The sequence below is a fragment of the Tympanuchus pallidicinctus genome, unplaced genomic scaffold, assembly GCF_026119805.1.
Source record: "Tympanuchus pallidicinctus isolate F22 unplaced genomic scaffold, pur_lepc_1.0 scaffold8, whole genome shotgun sequence".
NCBI classification, from domain to species: Eukaryota; Metazoa; Chordata; class Aves; order Galliformes; family Phasianidae; genus Tympanuchus; species Tympanuchus pallidicinctus.
Window position 1 is genome coordinate 31,999,827 of NW_026294802.1, and position 19,786 is coordinate 32,019,612.

Sequence of the window (19,786 nt, forward strand, 5' to 3'; positions counted from 1 at the left end):
TCCTATGATTTGTATTATAGATGCCGTTTAGATATCATGCATTCTTGGAGTCACCTTGCATCTAAGGAGTTATGCTAATATTTTTCAGCCAGAACATATTAAAATGATCCAGTGAAATACATCTGCCTCTGCAAGGATTTAATGTATGTGCTGGTGAGGAGAATATTACTTAGGTTTCCTAATAAATGAATTACTATCTTCCTGCAGGAGGAACTAAGTTTGTCTAATCAATTTTAATACATCTTGCTTAAAAACTATTGGTTAGAAAGTTGAATGATCTAGGCAATATGCATATCTGAACACTCTGTCAGGTAAATTTTTTATAACATATGGAGAAGTGATCAAGAAGAAATTGTTCATGATACGAATTTGTTCGTGTCTTAATCTCACTTGCCACTTCAGATCTGTTCCTCTGAGCACAGAGTCACATGCTGTGTGCTTAAGTTACTGTTGTATTTGAGCAGGTGAATACAAAAAGCTTCTGAATCAGAATGGCAACGGATTATACGTCCTTGCACATTCTTTGTACAGATATAAATTCATTGTGTGAAAGACAAAAAAAAAAAAAAAAAATCACTCCTAGGTATATTCTTTTTGTGACTTGCTATTTTATTGTAAAGGACTGATAACAAATCAGAACCAGCATTGTATGAAATGTCCTTATGCTTTAACATGTTTTATTCCTAAACTGAAATAAAAGTTTAAAATCTCAGAATTTTTGGTTGAGTCAAAACTCTTGAAGTACATTATTCTGAAATATTGCAAACTTCTACTATGGTACAAATAAACAAATTAGAAATAAAGCTATCCAGTAGTGCAATTCCTACTCTTTAGCTTTATGGAATAATAATAAAAAAAAAACATTTTATTTCAGATCACACAGTACTATTTTACATTTCTAAATGTTATTAAATCATTTTTAAAATGCTGCAGATCCACAGCCTTTCAACTGGAGCTCAGTGGAAGATGAGCTGCTGAATTATGTTGGTCATTATTCTAAATACAGTCATGAAACACACAATGGATCTTGCTCTGAGATAAATTCCCATTTCATTGTGAAATATGTAGTCTTTCTGGATGTACAGTTCACAGAAAAGATGGATTTCTACATAAATATATAAACACACATTTATATGCTGACTTTCATTAAGCAAGACAGAATTACAACTTTGAACTTGATTGGTTCTTCGGCATTTAAATTTAAGCACATATTGCCCATACTTGGAGCAGAGTTCCGAGCACTTCTTTCGCATATCTCTGATAACAGCCTGACATTGTTAGTGAAACATGTCAATTGCCAGTATCTGTATCAATGGATTTGTTTTAGGTTTTCCTTTTCGACTTTGTTATTTTTTTCAAGTGTCACTATCCAAACTACAATTCTAGAATATTCGGCAATAAGTTCAATTAAGATTTTCACATTTTCACATATGTAGCACACAATCTATCTGTAATGTACCTATTTACTGATTTCAGTCCTTTTATTTTACTGTATTTTGCTGGATAGATGTTCAGGCATGCTAGCTAATTAATTTTTATTCATCATAAGTAATGATGCCATGCTGCTTGTGTACAGCTTTAAAACTTTATGCTCCTTAATTAAATGCTTCATGGTAACAGTTATAGTGTCTTCGTTTCTTATGGATTAAACAGTTCCTGCAAAGAGAGTATTTATGTAGAAGATCCAAAAGTAAAACCTCTTGTACTTAGCTTATTTACTTTCTGCTTTGGAAATTTCAAGTATTCTAATTAGACAAATAACAACAGCTTCAGCTACTTAATTAGACACACTCAAAGCTTAGCAGTAATACAATAAAAATACATCAATACTGCTGTTCAGGTATATGCCAACAATTCAAATGATTTAAAACATAACTGTTCTTGAAGTTTTTCTGAGTGAAATTTGACATCCAAGGACACAAGATGACTCCATCTTCTAGGGAAGGCCAAATAGGACACTTGCCTTCTTGAATTATGCCTACTCTGAAAGCCACTGCAAGGAGTCCTTGAAAGTTCTGACACTAAGCCACTCCTCTGAATAAGTTATATTTTACTCTGTTGAATAACAAGAAGATAAAATGTAGGCTACAGCAGTAAATCTAGACAGCAGCATATGCTGGACAGCAAAGCTTACTGCTGTAAAAGAAAAAAAAGGAATCACAAATAATTCGTGTTCATGGAAAAGCAAAGGCATCCTACAAAGACGAGCAAGCTAAGCAAGACTTCCAGCATGACAGGTTTGGTACTGTCAGTTGATACCAACAGGGAAGCGTTTAGGGATCTTGCCTCAAATAAACTGGAATGTATTGAACTTCGAGACCATTCACAGAACAGATGAAGACATAAAAAGATCAATAGATTTCTATCAGCTTATAATCAGCTATAATTACTAAACAAACTCTGCCTATTATTAAACATATAACTTATTCCCCCAGATGTGTTATCTTTATTTAGTTAATGATGGAAGCAAGTGAATTAGGGGTATGAGGAAAGATTTGACATTTACAAGACAATAATTTTAAGATTACCAAGTTATCAAAACTAGTACAACTGAAACTGTTATTGAAATTCTGAGGCACTACAACCTACACAACATTCAAGAGATATAGAAAGACTAAGCATATTAATTAAATCTCTATCAGAACAAGCCCCAAATCACAACCTGTTCCAGTGCCTCATCATACTTATTGTAAAAAACTTCTTCCTTATATCCCATCTAAATCTCTCCACTTGTACTGTGAAACCATTTGCCCTTGTCCCATCACAACTGACTCTGCTGAAGAGTCTGTCCCCTTCTTTCTTATAGGCTCCCTTTAGATCCTGAAGGCCCCTCTCAGGTCTTCCCAGAGCCTTTTCCAGAAATAACAGCCTCAGCTTTATCAGCTGGGTGTTCCATCCCTTGGGTCATTTTTGTGGCTCTCCTCTGGATGTGCTCCAACATGTCCATGTCTCTTCTGTACTGAGTACTCCACACGCAGACAAAGCACTACAGGTGAGATTACACCAGCACAGAGTAGAGAGGCAGGACCACATCCATTTGTACGCACTTTATTTTTGCATTATTTATGGTGATGCTGTGCTCCTTACATTCCCCACCTTGCACAGATAATGGGGGTTGCCACAACCCATGTGCAAGACCTTATACTTGGTCTTCTTGAACATCACAAGGTTCACCTTGGCCCAGTGATCAAGCCTAAGCCTTTCTGAATCACATCCCCTTCCTGAGGAGTGTCGAGTGCGCCAAACAGCTTGATGTCATCCATAAACTTGCTGAGGATACACTTGAACCTACTGTCAGCCATCGATACAGAAGATATAATCTCTAGCTACTACTGTTAAAAAGCTTTAATGGTATCACTATTTCCTTCCAGAATTTTCTGAGAGTCAAAGCACTTAATGAAAAGTGTTTCAAAGCAATATAAATAGAAAATAAAGCAGGGCACAGTCAGTGTAAAACCTGCCCGTGTGAAAGTGCTGCAGGAAGTGTTTGAACTGGATGAGTAAATGAATAACCTATTTCTCAATAGTGTCTCCTATGTTAATTACAATCTCCATATTTAAACGTGCCATTATGTTGTCTCATCATAGTTCTTATTCATTTAAACAAAAGCCAGGTAAAATTGCACTGGAAATGCTTAAATTTCTTGAGAATTAAATAAAGATGCTAAAATCTGTGAAAAATAAAGGTAATTTTTTTTTCTTGTACACATTCCTGAAACGTTTATTGGCTATGAAAACTTTAGTTGTTCTGTACTCTTTAATATGGGTGATCTTAACAGTAATCTTAAAAATCTCAATAGTAATATTAATAACTAATCTTAAAAGTAATAGCAATCTTAAAAATCTAGATAAAAAAGCTCTGATTGATCAAAAACCTCTTCATATGGTACATATGTTTATCTATGTGTGTCAGATCTCTGCAAAAATCTTCAAAACTGGCTAATGAATTAAATGACAATTAAAAACAACCTCATTCTTTGATTTCTGTAGTTACTCTGGCAGAAGAATAAACCTGCCACTAAGTCTTCTATTAACAAATACGTATCTACATACCTTTAGGAATCACAATAAAAATCTCAGCTGTAGTCAATTGATACTGCTTTATAATATCTTATAAATATCACAGTTCAGGTCTGTTTCCCTTGACTATACCCTTTCAAAATAAACAAGGGAATAGTTCTTAGACGTTCCAAAACAATGGACCAGTAAAATTCTATAATAAGTTCTTTGTAAAGTGCCAGGTTTATTATTTCATTTGAAGTGCTGATGTGATTACAATGGTATACGCAGCATGAGTAGATAGACTTTTCCTTCCCCATAATACTTCTCCGGGATCTGCTTAAATATCTCATGATTCCCAGTTGTGCTACACCATTGTTTCATTACCTTTGAATTATGTGACACACATCACAAATGCAACCATTGTATGATCCAGTGATATGAAAAACTATATGGGAACTAATCCAACATTATTAGTGTACAGAAAAAAAGCGTTCCTTCATCAAAGTTTTGCAAGCTCAACGAACATATCAAAGGCCTAAGTTCTAAATTAAACAAATCCACATTTTTGTCCCTTAGAAAATGTACTTTATGATGTATGCTATTTATTATTTTGTTTTGTTCTGGTTTTGACCCATTATTTTAAAGAAAGTGGGAGATAAAAAAGGATTTTCTTCAGGAATAAAAAAAAAAGCTGTCATGATTGATTAATTTATCTACAGAAACAAAGATCAATGTTGCCTGCTTGTATATAAATGAAAATTGTTTTCATTAGATGCTTGAGTTAGTTTAATCAAAGTTAAGGCAAATATTCCTATGATAATCATTACTAATAACCTATGTTTCAGACACTGAAAATGCTAAGTAGAAGTACAGTGGCAATTCTTTGTCATGTTGATGTCTTTCTGACAATTAGTCAAAAGACCAAAAAAATTATTTTTCTAAGCGTACTTAACTCTGAGACTGTCTGTGAATGGCAAGACTGAGAGCTGGCTAGAATGACTGGCTAGAATGACAAATCTGTTCCAAAAAGAAAAAAAAGGTATGAAACCATCTAAAACATTATCATCCTTCTTCCCAAGTCCAATTTCAGGGGTGTTTTATTGTGGAAACAGAGAACCTCTCTGCATTTAAAACACAGGTTACTACAACAGAACACTTCCCTAAAAGGTAGTTTTACTAAAACTCAAAGACTTCTAAAAGTGAAATGTAGCTGTACTACTTTATCAAAGCCTTCGGGTATTCTTTTAAAAACAGAACTGTATATTTGTAATATTTTGTTATACTTGGTATTTCTTTCTAGAACTTATCTCTGTTAGTAAGGCTCAAAATGTTTTTTTCTTGTGTCTCCTCATTACGCCTTCTTTTCTTTACGTGAGTCTCAAATTAACTTGACATGGACACTTTACATGCATTTTAGGCTAAATGTAAAGTATTCGCTCATGCCCCTGAGGCATTTGGAAAGTTGATAAGTTCTTCTTTCAAGGACACTCTAAATGAGGTTATTAAAATTCAATGCTTTTCATATTCTGATGGAGAAAAATGTTTGTCCCTAACAACAAAGGACATAGGTCAGTTTAAGAAAGCTTCTCAGTCTCCTTATCCACGGCCATGGAATACCTTGTGCCAGTATTTGTAAATGTAAAATAAGAAAATGTTACCAGGGAAGAAGAAAAGTATAGGAGACTAGGTTCTATCCAAAAGTAAAAATCCATAACCATCTGTTGTTTGTGTTGCATGCATTTTGCAACTGTCATCTCCACAGTTCACGTCATTCCATCTTCACAGCAATATCACTGAAACACCCACTGAGATAAAATCACAAATATTTTGAACATACCATATGATATTTTATTTTCCAAATTAATATTCAACAAAGTCACATTGAGCACTTGTTTTTAGTTTACTTTTGCGTTGTCACCTGAAAAATCTTTTGAGTTTGCAACTACATGATGGTTAAGCTCAAACTTGAATAATGAAAGAAACATAGAAAAAAAAAAAAAAAAAAAAAAAGGAAGAAGAAAAACAGTGAGAAAAGAGGGTCTCTTTTCTTGGAGATATCCAAGCCCTTCTTGGATGCTCACTTTTGTGACCTACGGTAGGGAATTGGCTTTAGCAGAGAAGTTGGAGTTGATGATATCTAGAGGTCACTTCCAACTCCTATAATTCTGCAATTCTGTGTCTCTGTGAATCAATGAGATGTTGTATTTTTTTTAACTGTAAGCATGTTTTCAAAAATGGCAATGGTAACTACTTAAACTCTGCTTGACTACTCAATCTACTTGAAGCATTTTTCTTGGAGAATGGTCTCAAAATGCTTTTAAAATTATTATTTGGATAAGTTATCTGGAAGTTAAATGGAAATGTTATGAATGGAAGTTAAATGGAAGTTAAATAACAATAATCCCACATTTCACAGTTTGGAAGAATTAGAAGTTTTCAAGCTTATCTCTATAACCTAGTGTCACATCTAAAAAGCTATTTTTGAAAATAGAAACAACAACAACCAAAATGAAATTTGCTCTTGGCTAAATGACAAGAAAAAGAGTTAAAGTCAATTAAGTAACCTGCTTTTTCCAGTTTTTAGACTTCCACAAGGATGTCTAAAACCCAAAGTCAGCTGTCTCTGAAATCAACATATCTGTCACATGGCTCTAACGACCGCCACTAAGGTTTCTCATCAAATCTATACTGAAAACAACAAATACATATATTTTTCTCTAGACAAATAGAGCTCTAATAAAATTTCTAATCACTTTTAGCTGGTTAATGCTGTGCAAAGTGGAAAAATGGAAATTTTGAAAAAGGGAAGAATGAACGGTGAGAATCTGAGGTAAAGCATATTTGGTCTTTTGGGTCTTCAATTCCTTAATATCTGTGTGCACCAGAGCAAACATATGACTCTTTAAGTATGCACACACAGTTGATATATTAAAGAAAACATACATGCATACATATTATATATATATATGCTTTCATTTGTGTACACAAACACAATATGCCCTGTCAGGATAGCTCCACTAATTCCATCTTACCCCAAATTCAGCCCTCCTGTAGTAGAAGTGTGGTCATCCCAGTCACAGTCCCTTGTGTGTAGGAGTCCATCACAAAGCTATCACCACTAATTTAATACAATTGACAGTCTCTGCTCAAGAGAGGCAGAAGAAGGAGTTGCCATGGAGACTGAACTATTGCCCTTCTCCAGAGGATACTTCTTTCAAGCACAGGCTGAACCACAGAGGCCATCTATTACATGTAACCTTGATCGTATTACAGGATCTTGCATTTTGGGAAGGCTTTTTAGTAAGCTCTAATAAACATCCAGGAGACGAGAGTTGGGAGGAAAAGAGTGTGTTTGAGAAAAAATAAATAAATAAACCCAACAAGAACTACACGGAACTGCTTATTATCTTAGATTGAGAGGGGGAAAGAATTTCATATTGACTAGATTTATCAGATTTGTCACCTCTGCTTAGTGCTTTCCTAACAGAGTGAATGCTGTGCTTGACCTATTTGCAGGAATTAACCAGGACTGCAAGAGACCATATGGATTGCCAGATGGTCTGCTATAATTTAATGCCATTTATTCTAAGTATGAAGTAAGTGATAAACATAATTAACATTCTTTTAGTTCCTTACTGGATGCCATTTATTAGTTTATTAGTATTCATGTTTTGTTTTTTGTTTTTTGTTTTTTTTTTCATAAAGCATTGAAAGGTAAGTTAATACCTTGTTATTGAAACACAGAAGCCAGCTAATTACAGCAAGAGGCTGGAGCCTCTAAAGCAAAGAGTGTCAGCACAGACTCTTAACTTATTCACTGACCCCACTGTGATGATTAATAGGTTGAATGCTAAGCTCTAATGAGAATGACAGATCTTAGATGTTTTCAAGTTACCTTAATTAATAGTATGATGAAGAGAGTGTTCACGCAGACATATCATACTTCATAGTAAACACTACACACTGTACTTGTGGTCTTCATGTCTTTCATATTACAGCACATCAAATGCTAAGGAATAAAACCACCTTCAGACAGTAAAAACAATGGAGTGATTTCCTTCAGAAGTGTTTTTCCTGATTGCTATTTCATATTCTGCCAGATATTGTCTGAATGCTCTATTTTTTAGGAAGTGGTTCTAGAGAAGCTATGGCTTCAAAGAGTGTTTATACCCAGCAGAATCGTCATTTCAAAACCACAGTGAGATAAGTAATGCCTCCTATTAAATTCCATGGAATCTACAGCAAAGAACACAATAACACTGTTTGATAGAGCAAATTTTCAACTACAGAATACTGTTTGTCAATAGTCACCACCATTAGCTATGCCTTTTGGCCAGCAATCAACAAGCATGCCATGGTCGTAAATTCTGCACCAGTGGAGGTGACCCACTGTCACTGTTGCCACTGCTGAAACCTACCATCACTGCCTCACTGTGCTCACATCCATAGTTTAGTCTCCATATCTGTTCAGCAAGAGTCAATGCATGTCAATGGGTGCCTTTTTTTTCTGTGTGGAGGAAGGAATTCAGTGACACATCTTTGCTTCACATGCACTTTCATGTCAGATGCCATTTTGTGAGCCCCTCTGCTGCCAAACCACCAACACCCACATCTGATATCATGGGCCAAAACAATAAAATAGGGGCATTGCTTTCAGATCAGCCTATGTTCAAACATGACCATAGCTAAATGCCTTTCAGTTTGTGTCTGCACTATTAATAAAAGTTGAGTGAACTTTGAGATGATAGAAATGGCACAAATTAGATGTTAATCAGAGATTAAAACAAACAAACAAACAAACAAAAAAACAACAAACAACTGTTCTATAAAGTAAATCTGCCCTAATAAAATTTAGATAACATTAGAAAACACAGTGAACAAGACTTCAGTTCAGAAGTCACAGCATAAGGAAAATGGAAGCAGATTCCAATTCTTATCATCTGTGCACTTCCCTTCTTCCAGATGGATCCACACAGGGGCTTCCACAGTTACATCTGTGCACTTTGCAGTGCAAGAGCATATGTATTTGTAAATACACAGCCTTCTGAAGAAAGTACTTTCAGAGGAAATCTGAATGAGACATTCTCTCCATTCTCACAGCACCATGCACACTGACTGCCTTTGGGCTGCTTGCAGAGCGCACGGTGCTAGTCAAGCATGCTTGCACACACAAAATGGCGTATTATCAGAGTGAAACACATTTTTAGGATTGCAGTATCCATAACCACCAGTTATGATTTGAGAGTAACCTGGTCATAAGTCATAACATATAGCAAGGATATGTATGCTCCTTTACTCCACTCTTGAAGGCACTGAATCAAGTTACTTCTTCGCTTGGTGAATTGTTGCTGCTCCTATAAACTCCTTCAAATTCTCCCTATTAATAAATATAAGATCAAAACATCTGAAAAGCAAGTTTGCATTGATACTGGCACCACTTGCCAAATCAACTTTATTAGGTCTCTGTCTCTGCTACCATTTTAAGAAAAAAAAACAACCATTATGTTTTCCATTCCATTAACTGAAAAATATTTAACTGAGGCGCTTCAGCTAATGCTATGCTGGCTGTAGACTCTTCTTTATAGTCAGAGGAGAAAAAAGATACTTAAAGAGTGCAACTCAGCTAGTCTGAACTCTCTCCTATAGACACCTAGCTCTCTTCCTTCACTGCTAAAGCAGCTATGGTCACTCAAATGTCAAGGCTTAGGTAGGTTGAAAGCAGTGATAAAAAAATACCATGGTAAAAACAGGACTTCATGTATTCTTCACACGATCGTTTGCTGGGATCTGATAATATCATACTTTATTACAGAAACCACTTCTGAAAAATACAGAAGTGCTGCTCTTCGGTGAATAAAGACAAAGTGGTATAGGCACAGTGTTCTCAGTTGCTATATACTTTATACTATATTCCTTTTCTATATAAACTTTTCAGTTTCTATACACACAGTTTCTATACATTTTTATACATATGTACATATTTTTTTATAATATATGTATTGAAGATTTCATAGTCCCATTATTAAACAGTCTGAGATGTTCCAAGTTATAACATTCAAAGAAAAAGCACCAGGTAAATTCTTAGGTAACTTGTAAAATCAGTTAGTAATTAACTTTAAGTGCTTTAAGACCATGTGGGCAGGTGAGCTGTGATATTTCAAATTTCACAAACATCTTACCTCCTGCATACATGACAGCCAACATTATTGATGATATCCAAGCAATCTCACTATATGATGTATGGAAGATTTCCTGTATTTCCTTGAAGAATACCGTGATGGCTTTGGGGAATGCATAGGAGAATCCAATGGAAATAAAGGCCCCAAAGACCACAACCCACCCCCAGCCTCCATCTGGAGGTGGGTACTGTGGTGCTCCTATTGCTGGTGGCATTTCTAGTCTCTGCCTCTTCTCCAATTAAGCTGAAAAAGAAGAGAAGAAACAAAGTTTCAGACATTTTTTCTTTCTTTAATATACTGCAGTATTCCACCATCATCTGCAGAATCCTCAAAGCAGAGACCAACTCCCAGTTTACATGCAAACATAGAATACAAAAACCTGTTTTCAGAAGCAAAAATCTGTTCTTTTAAAAAAAAAGAAAAAAGAAAAAAGAAAAAAGAAAAATGAAAAAAGAAAAAAGAAAAAAGAAAAGAATATTTGAATATTTGAAATATCCCATTTAGTATGTGTAACTATGTCACTGAAATTGTGTTTGTAATTATTCATTTCTTGGAAAATGATGTGTTTGTGTAGGTAAATTTCCTTATCTCTTTGATCTACACTATGGACTTAGAATAGGTATGACAGAAAAAACAACAATATCGTATAGAAAGAAATGGAAAAAGTTACAGTAAATAATTCCTAAATGCTGTTTTGTTAGCAACACTTGCAATGACTTTTGAAAAATCATCAGCAATTACAGTAATGAACAAGTGTGTAATAGAATGCTTTATCATGTGCTCTCATTTTCCAGTCATTAATCATTGTTAATATTTCTCGCTTAACTCAAGATAACATTTTAAGAGTGTATTTTAAAGAAAGACTTAAAATTCCTTGTGTAGCCATAAAATAAACACAAAAATTACAATGTCATATTGTACTGGTTTTAAAATTTTATTCTGCTTATTAGTAATTGCTGATATTACTTGCAGGGGCAAAGTCAATCTCGATGGTAATTTTTTTTCTGCTCTATATTTACACATTTAAAGACATCAGAAAGTCTTTTACTAATAACTTCACAAACTTTCCACAGTTATTTTCTAATTTAAAGTTTATCATAATAGAAAGCATCAAAGTGATTTTTGCAGAGGTTCCTAGAGGTGCAACAAAAAAAAAAAAAAAAAAAAAAAAAAAAAAAAAAAAAAAAAAAAAATCAGGGAGTTTAACAAATCATAGGTAATTCACTTAAAACTCCTAAGGCCTGAAATTAATTTTATATTTTTATTATCATCTTGATTATTTATTCCTATAGATATTAAATATTACCAGCTTGATATTATATTCCTAAAGAATATGTAGCAGCAAGAATTAATTTTGTAGTTCTGAGAAATTTCCAATCTAAATCCTCTTTTTTACTGAACAAAGTTGGAGTCCACTTTGTTTTCATCTGTGTAATGCAACCTACACACACTGCATGTCCTGAACATTCCACCCTTTTCTATGTTTCTTACTTGGGCATTTGCATGACTTCTTACTCTTGAATGGTCTCCTAACAGACAGTACTGAAAGCTGTGGATCATAACAATACGTAAGTTTTTTTTTTATTATGATTATGATTACCAGTAAGTCTCCATGAGATTTATTCTGTGTTGCTTACATCATACCCCAATTTCTCACAGTGAACTGCATTAGCATTGGGAGTGATATGATTACTTTAACAAAACCAAAAAATGAACTGTGTCAGCTTATATTAATTCCCAGTATAGTACCTAGAGTGCTGTCAGGGTAAATGCCACATACTAGCAAAGTGTTCCTTTACAAATTATCTATCATAAGGTCACCTTTGTGATAGAAACCTCTTTAATTCTGATTCTCTACTCGACTGCAGCTGATTGTAGACATCACCTTCATACTGGCCAACCTCCAAAGGAGCTAAATCAACCACTAAAACACCTGGCTTCTATGCAAAGCTGCAATATCCCAGCTAATTTGTTTTCTGCATCATGTTATACAGATTTGCTGCTGACAGCAATAGAAATCTACTGCTCCACAGACTTTTTTTTTTTTTTTTTTTTGTTAATATGCATGTCCAGAAAGAACCCCTGGCATGTACTTTGGTTCTGGTTACCCTGGTCTCAGCTTAATATTAGTCATGAATCAGAAGGAAAAACCTGGGTCTGCCACTAGAAGTTAGAAAAGTAGAGACAATTACAGTTGTTGAAATTTAATTTTGGCAAAGTAGTTAAACACCTGTTTACTGACTGAGGACCACTGGAAGGCAAAGTATCTCAAAAAGTCCATCATACACTAGGGCATGCATAGTAACTGATTGCCTCCACAGGAAAAAAATAAAAAAAGAAAAAGAAAACCACATAAATTGGCATGAAAATAAAAATCCCATTTCTATGACCTAACTGAATGGCCTGGAATAGCAGTTTTCTGTCCCAGAAATCTGTTGTACTGTTCATTAGAGAAAACTTTTAGTTATTTCCTGAAAAAAAAAGTTAACTATTATTTTCTTACACTTCAAAATTTGAACATATTTGTTTTTATATTTCATATTCATACAACAGCACTTCTTTTATAAATTATAGTAATATGGTGCAGCATCGAGGAATTGCTCCTCATAAAAAAGGAAAGTGATAACCAATTTATTGAGACAGCATGCTTTTTCCTAAAAATAACACACCAGTGTTTGGCAAAATCACTACCAGTACATTGTTCAGAAGAACTCCAGTGGTGCCCAAGTGTTATAGCAATCCAGTGCAGTGCTGTAGGCCTGGGAAAGAGTGGCTAGAAAACTGTTTGGCAGAAAAGGACCTGGGAGCAGTGGTCAGTAGACAGCTGAATACAAGCCAGAAGTATGCCAAGGTGATGAAGGCCAGCAGAGTCCTGGTGTACATCAGAAATAGGGTGGCCAGCAGGCAAGGGTTGCAGCTATCAATACAAACTGGGAGATGAAAAGTTGGAGCATAGCACCATCAGAAACAATACAAGGGTACTGGTGGGTGACAAGCTGGATATGAGCCAGGAAGGTGCCCTTGCAACCCAGAAAGCCAATTATATCCTGAACTGCATCAAAAGAAGCATGGTCAGCAGGTCAAGGGAGGTGATCCTGTCCCTCAGGTGTCAAGTATTAGTTTGCAAGGAAACAGACACAAGTTGTGCCAGGAGAGGTTGAGATTGGGTACTGGGAAAAAATTATTCATGGAGAGGGTAGTCAAACATTGGAAAGGCATAATGTACGTGGCATTATGGGACTGGTTTAGTGGTGGATTTGGTGGGTTGGACAGATGGTTGGACTTAAAGATCTTTTCCAACCTGGATAATAATGCGATTCTAAGGTATCAACTCTTTGGAAAAATCTCATTGTATTTGCCTTGTCAGGGTAGCAGCTCCTCTCTTTGAAGCTTTGGAGTAAACTAAGAGGACATCAGGGAAAAGAGCAAAGGTGCAGTAGCTTTCCTATGCCTCCACCTATGCTTCAAAGCCCACTGCACTGCCAGCTCATAGCACTGCTACAGTGAATGACTGTCTACTACCCTATGCCAGATGCTGCCCTGCCACAAAGAGGAGCCTGGATCATTATATCTTACACCTCCTGTATATTCCACAGAGTCAGTTAATAATAGCTTCCCTGATATTCCTTTATGATCATGATAGCCATTTTTAACTCACTTTAAATAGTAAAAAGAAAATACATAAGTAAATACATACATAGTTGCATAAAGAAAAGCAAAGTAATCATTTTGTCAGAAATATTAAGTCCAATGTCTCAAACATCCCATACTTTCTCAGGAACTAAAGCAGCTTCTTCCTGGAAAAATCTAATTTAATATCCACAAAACGGAACTTCTTCTAAAGCAGTCTAACACATTAATATCCTCAGCTCTTCCCTTAAGCTTAACTGGTAAGATTTTGATAGTATAAGACGTATACAGATGAGTGCAAAATCCATTAGCAACCAAAATGACAAAATGAAATAGCATTTTAGATGAGAAGGTACAAATTCTGATAGACGAAGAAAAAGAAGAGGGAGGACTGAAGCAATGATAAGGGAAAAGTCTTTCCAGAGCTCTCAGAGGTTAGTAAAGGCTACGAAGCATATTAAGATATACGGAGTAGAAAAGGTAAAAACAGTCAACTGTGATGATGTGCATGTGAAGAACACAGTACCAAGGGGAAAAAAAAAAAAAAAAAAAAAAAAAAAAGAAAAGAAAAAAAAAGAAAAAAGAAAAAAGAAAAAGCTACATTTGAGTAAATAAAGGTCACCAGCAGAACTGACATGCAGTCACACAAATTCCATTGTGTGTCAATGGCTCACCAGTTAGACTTCCTCATCCCCTTCCTTTTATAGGCAAGTGGTGGGTGAGGGATAGTCTGCATGAAGAAGCAGCAGTGGTACAGTGTGTGGAGCATGTCCCTGGGGAAGCCATCAGCCCTCTTCTCACTGTCAGGTATACAGAGGCTGCTCAGTCTTTCTATACCTTGAATTAGGCTGTGAACAAGGATTTTATCCTAAGCTTCTTCTAGTTCCTCTGTATAAATCCCTGTTATGTAAGCAGCAAACAAGAACATCTCTAACTTAAAGAGCTGTATGTGTCTTCCTACTAAGAAACAGTAGAATGAGAGCAAAAGGATACATTTAAAACATATGATATTCAACACTGTTATTATATAGGTATCTCAGCACACTAGAATTTAATTGGGCAAATGAGAACAAGTTAATTAAAAAGAGAAACATGGAGGGAGAGGAAGGGAAGGAGAAAAGAAAGAAGGAAATGGAGAAAGGAGGAAGGAATGGCGAGAGAGAGAGAGAGAGAGAGAAAGAAACACACAAGAAAGCAAGCAGCAAGGTCAAACCATGAAGAAACATGACAGACAAATAATGTATCTTGATACCAAGTGCTGCAAACTTCAGTCAGTCACGATCAACCTGTTCAGACCAGGGCTTCATTAATATTCTGCAGTTGCCAGCACCAGCATCAGCTCTCAGTACAACAGCTTGTCACAGACTTCTGAGAAGGGGTTGTGCTGTTCTCATGCTTACAGAGACACAGATTTTACTGGGTGTTTTAGTTTGGCTCTTCTGCACCATTAAAGTAACTGCTTCATTCTCCACTTGTGTTCTGTCTGCCATTTGTCCCAGAGGAAAAGAGATGGTATGTGAAAAATCTGTCCCTATTTTTTTGCACGATAGGAATATTTAGCACATATGTAGGGCATTCCAGCTTCACATAGTAAGCCAGGGACTGCAAAGAGCCTTGCAAACTTCAGTTCACTCAGTTTCCTAATAGTCTAGTGAGGTGATTCAGAAGTTTCATTCACTTCCAGAATACAGTAGCAGGATAAATAACTTGACTGCATTTTACACCAAAATGGGTGGCAGAGCTGAGATGCAGACTAATGTCTAAGCAAACTGTCAATTAAGAATGAGATTTTTAAAGCTCATTACATAACAAATGCTAATTAATTGTACAGCTTGATACTTGAAGTGGAAGCATAGGTGGGGTACAGTCTTTGTTTTGTAGCTTTGGATAGTCAGCTGCTCTAAACCCTAATGAATATTAATGACACAGTTCTATTTAAAATCAATGACTTTGTGGTAGCATTAGCTAAGGAATGAGACATATAGGAATTAAATTTATATAAAAGATCTCTGTTTGAAAGCTGGAAATAATTTTTTTTTTCTTATTTTTATCAGTAGCTCCAATTAATTCCAAGCAGGACAGTATTATAGGGTTATTGTTATACTAAATGATACTTCTTTGGCAATTTTCTATTATTCTTTAAGCAACATTCATTATTTGAAAAAAAAAAAATCTTTATTAGTTTTGTGAGATGGTTTTGCTCTGACTTGGGATTTTGTTGTGGGGAAAGGCAGGACATAGAAGGACTCTTAGTGAAGGGACCAAGAGAGACTGTCCTCTGCCCTTATTCTAACTTTAAGCTTTAAATAGGCAAAGTAACTACTAAGGAGCACTGGTAGCCAGCCTACTTATCTTCCTGAAAGAGGAAAATAGGCTGCATTTTGTCTGAATGCCCATATGCAGAGACTGAGGGCTACATGACAAATAAAACCCGAGTGTCTTACAGATACATTCAGAATTTGACTTTACTGCACTTTTTTTCCATTGGGGTCTAACCTGCAGGATAAAAACACTCTGTGAAGAACAAAACTGCTAAAATGCACCCAAATTATCAAGTATTTTAGAAAGCTGCTGTTTTTGTAAAGTTTCTCCGAAGTCCACAAATTGAAAGACGGTGTTTTCCAGATAGCAAAATGTAACAACAAGTACATTGTACTATAAATATAATAAACAATACTAATTTTTATTTATGAGGTTTATGTTAGGATTTATCTTTCTTTTTTGTTCTTTTTTTTTTCTTTTTTTTTTTTTTTAAATCTGGTCAAATCTTTTTTTAAAAAGAACCACTGGTCTTAATTTTAAAGCCTGCTTCACTTCAATCCTTAGTAGCACAATAACCAATAATGTTAAAATATATTACCACAGCTATTTTAAATATCAAGCTTTATCTTCTTAAAAAGAAAAAGACAAATTATTTTTTTCTCTCCAACATCAGACAAATTAGTAGTTCTAAACAGTCATATTTATGAAAGAAACATAGTTAGAATCAATATTGTAACATATTTTTCATACCACTGAAGCAGTACCAACACTAGCATATGCCTGAAGGCAAAGTGGGAAAGTAATAGCCCCTCATACTTCCAAAGCACACATGGGAATAACTTTGTTCCAAATGCCTGGAAGGTTAGCAGAGGCAGGCTCTGTGAAGAGAGGCAGAATGAAGGGAAAGTCACGTGCTGTAAGTCAAAAATAAATGAACAATCCCAGTAACTCTCTTTCCTCATAGGCTTTGGTGTTGCAATGGGCTGATTCCTAGTAACAGCATCACCTAAGCAGAAAATTGGATGGAGAAACAAAAACTGTTAACCAAGCACAATTACAAGCTGTGAGTTCCTGATATTTGCAGGAATGATAAAGGTCTAATCCAGACTGGAATAAAGGCACATCTTCTGTCTCAGTTTGAGGACTCAGTATAGGATTACTGAGACAGAAGGGAATGTTGTGTGTTAAGATGTTGCCCTGTGAAAAGCAAAAATGTGTTAAGTACCCTGACAGAGCATAGTAAAAATCCCATTCACACCAGGGCTCTTGTTCATCCATGTTTAAACAAAGGCTGGGCTACTACTGCTAAATCACTAAAGAGGTTCTTACTGAACTGAGATACCCATCTGACAAAATTACACTGAAACTAATGTTAAATGATTGAGATCAGATTACGAGCACAAGTAAGTCATTAATGAGATAACAGTGTAGTCTTGCTAATATTCATCATTCCTTGGAATTAACTTATTTATTTATTCATTTATTGTTGCTGTCAGATTCACATGGAGTACTATTATTAAAACTTCTAAAATCTGTTCTGCATTCACAGTTCCCACAATTCTGGGTCAAACTTCCATTCATTAAGCATTTGTTATTACCATTTTTGTCTGACTTTATGGGAAACCTAAATGACCACCTTATTCTGGATTACTAAATGGCTAGATGAATAAATTTAAGTGAAATGTATTCCAACCACAGTGATTGCAATTCTGTTTCAATTACTTCAAAAAAGCAGTCAATAAAATATCTAGCAAGGAGAAGTTGGCACCCCACCCAAATTGGAGTACACTGAAATGAAATGTTGAAGGCTAAATTGAAAATGCCAGTGATCCAGTCCAAAGACTTAATCAGCTTTAACAATAAGTTGATTGAGGCTGATGAAAAATTTGGCATAATTGAAAAAAAAAAAGTCCTCAGACAAATCAACTTTTCAAAAACAAACAAACAAACCCCCAAAACTTTGTTGTTCCATTAAAGAAGTTTTAATAAGCTCAGCTAAACTCCTTCATTACAGCTCAAAGCATCAGCACTGAAAGAATATTGATCTGCTTATTCATTTATTTCTAACCATTCCTATCATCCTTTAAATTCTGTGAGTACTCCATCATATTTAACGATGATGGTTACCAGCCTAAAAACATGTTGTAGGCATGTATTATTTTAACACTTCATAGACTGCTCTTGAGCCACAGGCTCAAAGCCCTCTGAGTACATGAGCACATTCATAGTCTTTACAATTCAAATAGAATTAAAGTTATAAAAAAGAATAACCAGAATAACAGCAATGGCTTCACATAAATCTAGAGCTATATCTTGGATAATATTTTAGAGTTCTAAAGTTTGGAGGGAAAAGAGTTAAATATTCATTTTTTTAATATTTTATAAATGGAAGACCTAAGGCTTCAAGTCAGTGTTAATGGAGTTATCTGTACTGCTCCTGCATATTACTTGAAATATAAATAGCACAGTTTTTGCAAAGCAGCAGATTTTACATTATCAATAATAAAATATATTCATTTTAATATCATTCTACACTAAGCTGGAGAAAAAAATATTGATGATGGTAAGAAATAGCTTATTCTTAGTCTGAGCAAGTAGCTAAAGTGTTCAGAATCAGAATTTGTATTATTTTATGTAATTATATACTTCAGAAATTGCAATATTTTGTTCATTTATTGCTGAAGATAATACATCCATCTATCAGTTTAATATTATGAAGATGCAATACACTCCAATTCAAATTGTGCTGCCATAAATTTCTGTAAATACTATCAAAGTTCATCTGTCTCTTGATATTAGAATCCAAGCTGTTTGTCTTCTCTGCTTCAGTATCACAGCCCAGGGTATTTTCTGCATACATCCTACCCCTCACCCAAATCATGGCCTGAAAGTATGACCTTGAGCATATGGAGAAAATATTTTTCTTCAACATTCATGCAGCGCATGACTCCTATGGGTGGAAATAGTTACTAATGTTTCAGTCTCTGTGACAACTACTTTGATTATGTAATAGGAAGTAAACTGATCTGGATTCTGTTCCTAAGGACATATGACTGGGATCAAATAACTGTTCAAGGCTGGAAAGTATCACCAGACTGCAAAAGCTTATTGCAGGGTTCACGCTTCTAGTATTCTCGCCAGTTTGGAAATTGTTATTGGCTTAAGAAATGTTTTCTATATTATAATTAAAATGGGAAAAGTTAGTAATGATGAGATGGAAGCTTTTAAAAGTGTGAACCACTAAAACTAAAGAATGATACATTAGTTAAGCCACAGTTAACTTGTGGAAAGATATGCAAAATATGCTGGCAAGAAGAAAATGAGCAAAATCATAAAAACTCCCAATAAGGAAAATAGCCTTTGAAAGATATTATTGGAGAACTACTGAATCTTGGAAAAGACAGAATATTTTCTGTAGGTATTCAGTCTAACAGCCTCTCCAGAACTTGGGTCGCATAAGTAAGAATCTATTCAGTTAAGGCAGATTTTCTAAAGCTTTATGGGAGCAGAGAAAGCAATCCATCTATTTGTATGAAACAAAATTAAAAACATATGGGTAATTTAAACTGAAAAATCAAATTGATACAGCTGTGCCCATAAAAGCTTGATGTGTGAGCTCCTTCTGCGAGTAAAGATTAAAATGTGATTTCAAGCAGGCTACAACCAAAAGATAAATTAATTCAGAGATCATTCAAGAAGTACTAAAGCCTATT

General features: G+C 35.1%; 1 protein-coding gene across 8 annotated transcripts in view; it reads right to left on the minus strand.

Moving 5' to 3' along the window:
• The window catches only part of SLC16A7 (solute carrier family 16 member 7), a 75,993-nt gene that overhangs the window by 16,744 nt on the left and 39,463 nt on the right, over window positions 1–19,786 (minus strand). For 4 of the 8 annotated variants that reach the window (XM_052669190.1, XM_052669195.1, XM_052669193.1 and 1 more), the window contains exon 2: window positions 10,182–10,424. In XM_052669190.1, coding sequence (XP_052525150.1) covers window positions 10,182–10,395 — 214 coding nt within the window. In that variant the 5' untranslated portion in view covers window positions 10,396–10,424. Of the gene's footprint in view, window positions 1–7,897; window positions 9,201–9,251; window positions 9,363–10,181; window positions 10,425–16,823; window positions 16,961–18,970; window positions 19,063–19,786 lie in introns of those variants that run through there. The other 4 variants (XM_052669194.1, XM_052669191.1, XM_052669198.1 and 1 more) reach the window with 4 other exon arrangements.